The sequence below is a fragment of the Aspergillus nomiae genome, assembly GCF_001204775.2.
Source record: "Aspergillus nomiae NRRL 13137 chromosome Unknown contig00769, whole genome shotgun sequence".
NCBI classification, from domain to species: domain Eukaryota; kingdom Fungi; phylum Ascomycota; class Eurotiomycetes; order Eurotiales; family Aspergillaceae; genus Aspergillus; species Aspergillus nomiae.
Genome location: NW_015378824.1, coordinates 1 through 5,501, shown reverse-complemented (window position 1 = coordinate 5,501; position 5,501 = coordinate 1). Strand labels below are relative to the sequence as shown.

The 5,501-nt window shown below is 45.2% G+C and overlaps 1 protein-coding gene across 1 annotated transcript; it reads left to right on the top strand.

Moving 5' to 3' along the window:
- Window positions 1–1,208: 1,208 nt before the first annotated feature.
- Window positions 1,209–5,183, top strand: ANOM_011781 (WD40 repeat domain-containing protein; the record flags this gene model as incomplete). Its single annotated transcript, XM_015557037.1, has 5 exons — window positions 1,209–1,422; window positions 1,475–2,421; window positions 3,651–3,888; window positions 4,486–4,546; window positions 4,616–5,183. 5 exons carry the CDS (start codon window positions 1,209–1,211, stop codon window positions 5,181–5,183), a joined length of 2,028 nt encoding a protein of 675 aa, XP_015400890.1.
- Window positions 5,184–5,501: the final 318 nt, after the last annotated feature.

The following is a 5,501-nucleotide window of genomic DNA, read 5'->3' as shown; positions in this document are numbered from 1 at the left end:
TATTATTATAGAGTTATCTTTAGTAATATAACTAATCTCGACTTGTTTGTACTTTTTAACTATTAGATATACGTATTCAGTAGGCTTGGCCTTTTAAATTTAAGTTTAGTATCGATAGTAGTCTTGTATCGACTATATCCCTGAAACGACAGTAGTCTAATATTAACTATATCTCTATAATAACAATGGTTTAGTATCAATGGTAGTCTTGTATCGACTCCCGCCTTACCAAGACTATAATTTAATAGCAACGAGGGTCGAAGGCCAACTTTAGGTTAGTAACCCTGGGAACGTGATCCGCTAACTGGTCGCAGACTTGACAACGAAGCCACGGGCGTAACAGACCTCTTCTTGAGATGCGCCAGATCGTAAGAGACAGGATCGTTACCACACACACTTCTCCTTCGCTCCTGGAATGCCTTGGAACTGGTTCTGCCTTGGCCTTAGGGTTCTAGGGCGTTAATTACATATTTTGTTCAATAATTTTAGCCTACTACATTTCTCTTACTATAACAGGGCCTTGCGATGAACGGACCTCACGCGCTCACTTTTCTTCCTGTACATATCCTACTTTATCTGCATTTAGCTTGGCTCTTATTTACCATACTCTGCAAATCTATAAGACCAACTTACCCAGCAAAATTCTGCTTCATTCTTAAAGTAATCTTGGCATAGGATCTAAACCAGTGTTGTGTTTCGCAATCATCACTAAACCAATAGTATCTTGTGGAATGACTTAGTAACCTAGCATCTAGAGTTTTATAGAAATCACAAAAGTGTGAGATGGGCAAGCTAATTTCGCAGCTCACTGTAGCATTGCCTATAGATACAGGCCGTTCCTCCATGCATCGTCCTATATTTCCCATTAGAAAGCCTTTTGCCTATCTTTTCACAGCTTTGCCTTGGCCACGTCATATCGGCATGTCATCTGACCGTCTACTTAGTACCTATTAGTCATATATGGTGACGTGTCAATCCCCGGTTAGCTTTATCTAGCTGGGGAAGGGGGGGTTGTTGTTTTTTGTTTTTATTTTTTTTTTTGTCTTATCAATAGTCTCTAGTCTTCACTCTCAGCGAAGAACCTTCATTCTTGATAGGGCATTTTGTATCTTTTGCAATATTCTAACTAATGCTCCCCGGCCCCCGCTCCCGCCCCCAACAATATAGTATTTCGAAGTAGACCTAATTAAGGATCAATCTTGACCAATATGGCTTGTAACCAACCTGCTACGCATATTCTTCGCGCGGTTAGCGACTACCTCTATCAATATTCTGAATCACCCCAACATCTAGGTGATGTCTCGAATAGCATTATGAGCTTATCAGATGCAATATATAAAGTGAAAGCTTCATATGTTCATAACCCGCACAGTCCAGCTGAATTTACTGAGAAACTGATGCACAATATTGATTGGAGAGAATGTAGGTCTGTCCATATCAATTACAGTGATATTATAGCTAACTGGAGTTAAAGTGGAAACGTTTATGAACATGAAACAACATCAAAAGCCGTACCCTAAGATCTTGTTCCGAGCGCACATGCATGGTGAATTATTTCCTCGATTTATCGATGATTTCACGGAAAACTACTGTGACACATTCGGATCAGATCTTCATCTCTACCAGGAATGGGAAGAGTTTTGTGAACTTCGAGTATCGGTATACGACCTAGAAGATGAATTGCCCATAATTCAGGATTTGTCTGGTGAAATATCACAGCACCTCCAGAAAACTCAGATCAACAAGGGGCGAACACCGTTAGATACGAATTACTACATCTCGCCATTTCTCTCTCTTAGCGCTGACTTCCGATGGACGTTACATAGATCGTTTGAAAAGCACCAAATCGCCACAGATTCACAGCAAAGTGGCCTAGCGATATTCGATACGTCTAAAATGCACGAGATAAAAGTTCGAGTATGGCGGGTTTCAGATTTACTTCTCTTTCTTGATAGTAAGCCTAGGTTCAAAGGCTCCATTATCAGCGAATTGTCGAGAAAATGGGCGCATAATGCAGATGAATACCTGTGCTTAGATTATATACCGAAAGAAGCTCTGCTTAACTTCGTACCCTGCAGCCAAATGGTGAACACCGAACAGGAACCTTACAAAATGTTTCTACGACCTTTCTTTCGAGAGAGCAAGAATTTAGCCCACTTCAAGACATCCGGGATGGAGAAACTTTCGGTCGACGATTATCACCACCTTCTATCAAGCTTCTTAGAGAGTCTGCTGGATCATGTTTCGCCATCAATTAATGGAGAGCCTTTGGTTGATCATCTTATCGATCAACTAGCTGATTATAGGCAGTGGGGATATGACCTGGCCACAGATCGTCTAAGTTTAAGGCAAAAGCTCGGGCGGCTTGTCAATAGAGAATACGCATTTGGCCTAGAGTCGTGGTTTTGGGATCCAAACTGTGTACGACACTGGAAAAAGATCTGTTGGAACTTATCTGAAATTTATCATGAGCGAGCTGAAAGCATGATAGTAGAAGGATTCTAGAAGGAGGGTATAGGATCTGGTACATAACTGCCACCCTGCTCTCTCATCATTTATACTTCAAGTTTGTCATGGGGGCACTTCCCCACCTTATTTAGCCATCAAGCTACATGCTTTAAGCCTTTTATTTGGTCCTTAAGCGCTGTTTTACGGTTCCACCTCCAGCGGTTGCTTATTTAAGGCTACATTGGGCATTTTATGGTTTCGTGGTCCACAGCGTGCGAAGTGCGTATTCACCAGTAATATGACAGTCATCTGTGATAAGATATTCTGATACGACACAATACCGAAGCATGGAGCAAGCTACTTTGGGCTTTTCCAAAGGAGGCTTGGCATTTCTTGGCATTTACAATCTTTGTTTTAGACAGGCGAAGCCGATTTTCAAACCCTAGTTCCGAAGCCCTAGCTTATTGAAAGCGGTTGGCCTATATTTCCGGCCCGTCCCTACCGTGAATGGTACCATGACAGACGGAAACTCAAAGTAGCCAAACCATGCCATGACGGCCAAGAATACACCCCGCCTAGATTTTCTGCCACCACCTCAATTCCAGGCTGTTGGTGAGTGAGAGAAGAGTGCTGAGGGCCACTTTCGACATACGGGCATTACATCAGGTAGGCCAGCCTCTTTTCATAGGTCACGTTACTGGCGAAAATAGTTGCTGAAGCAAGGTTATTCTAGCATCAGCGTGAGGAATTGATCCATTCTCAGTGATTTCAACCTATCCATGAAGCCTAATGGTGACGAAGTTTGCAGTTTACGAGCCCTCTTATGGTGGTAGATTTGAATACAGTATTAACCGCGCTTGCCAACCTCCAATCGAGACATCAAATGTATCGCAATCAGATCTCAGAGACTCTTTCGGCAATGATAGACAAACTGCAAGTGAGCTCCCTGCTGCCCAAGCGACTAAGCTCTTGACTATAACTCTTCGTGCCGATCTCCCTCACTTTCCATCAACAATGTGGCACCGTCATAGCCCTCTGGTGGTCTGCTTCACATCAGCTTCAGAACCTTTGCGGATAGCTGAGGGAACGTCTCTCACTTATTGCAGATTATACCACAGGGCCAAGGATAATCATGACACCAATATTGGTTATTGAAAGAAGTCAACTTGCAATAGACTCCCCAAGACTCATAATAACACCAGTCAACCATTCTGCAGCCACTAGGTCGTCCACCGACGACGATTTCTCCACCCCATTTGCAGACACCGCTCCCAAAGGGTGCTAGCTCTCTTTGGGATATGGCTGGGTTGACTTGCAAGAGCAGCGGGGGTAAGAGCACAGACTTCATATTGATCACCGAGATTGCACTGATTGCTCGATTGTTGGTGAAAAGAGAGCGGATCGTTACTCGGCCGCCAGAACTCGCACAGAAAACGCTTGGTATGTCGGTGAAATGGAAGGTGATTTTTCAAGCCTGGAGTGTCTTTTGAAGCATACGGAAGACGAGGTGATGACGTCAATTTGTGGTCGACCACAAAATTTGACGTCATCACCAACCATCGGCTTGACTGAGTCGCTGCGCCGTATACCGCTTATGCAACAGTTCGAGCGAATAACAACGAGATGTCTCCCTCAATATCGGGTGAAATGTACGGAGTATTCCGCCTCCCACGATCTTTCCCTCGTCAGTTACCAATCCCACCGCCGAACCACCTCCTGCGCTGCTTCGAACGACATTGCGAAATCCTGTCCGGTCATTGACTGTGCATGGCGAGATTTGCCTCGCATGACACGTCGACGGGCCTGTTTAGCGGATGATGGTAGTATCGTATCTGCGTGGCCCAAGCGAAACAGAAGATGGTAAGGGGCTGTGCAAATGATGTTGTGAGTTCTGATGCCAATTTTCTCCTTCCAGACCAAGGCTACATTTTCCGGTATGGTTTGGCTCCAGCTGTGTTGCTGTTGCAGCATTTCCCGTCTCTGCGCCGTCTAAGCAAAACGAACTAGGTTGCTGTATTGAGCTGCTGACACCACCAGGAGGACGAGCTTCTTCGAGCTACCAGAGCTCCGATCCACATCGACCCACACGATCGACGCCGTGTGTTCTGCGGCACAATCTCATGCAGCTAGAGTGTGTGAGCTACCTCCGCATACCAACCACTTGAAGTTGCACGGCGTACCAGACAGATGCACGCTCCTCCATCCCACTCCCTTGTCAATCACTCCCGCAACCTTCGGTGGCCTTCTCACCTGACGGGGAGACGGTCGCGTCCGCCTCTGGTGATGATACCGTACGGCTCTGGGATCCAGCCACGGGGGTGGGACGCTATATGCTGCAGGGCCACACGAGTTCAGTCAGCGCGGTGGCCTTCTCACCTAACGGGAAGATGGTCGTATCTGCCTCTCATGATCACACCGTGCGGCTCTGGGATCCAGCATCTGGCGTTGAAGCAGATAAGCTGCAGTTTGACGTGGGTGTAAACACCTTGTCGCTCTCAACTAATGGATTTCTCGCTACTGACCGCGGCTCACTTTCTTTGAGCTGCCAGCCTCTTACCTCCCTCACCCAACAACAAGAAAATGGGATATTTGTCTGTGAGAAATGGATAACTCGTAATGGACAGCAATTAATTTGGCTTCCACCAGACTATCGGGCAACATGTGTGGCCACTAATGATAACAATGTGGTTCTTGGACATGTTTCAGGCCGCTTGACGTTTTTGTGGTTAAACTAAATTGTCTCCTCTATCCTACTGTAGGTACTTGCTATATTGTATCTCTAATTATATTGTGATCATCTTCCAACTCTCTTTATCTTCTAATCCCTTTGTAGAAAGAGGGTCTGGGAGTCGTGATCCCTATATACTTTCTATTTCCGAATTTCCAGATTATTCTAGGATCACCTGCCCAGGTTCGAATGCGAATCGTTATTGACCAGTCTGAACCAATGTATGATCATTTGGGAAGGCGGTGCTTAGAGTTATTCTTAGACTGCGGCACGATCCGCAATGTCCACGGATATCCACAATCTATATTTACAAATTGCGGATTTA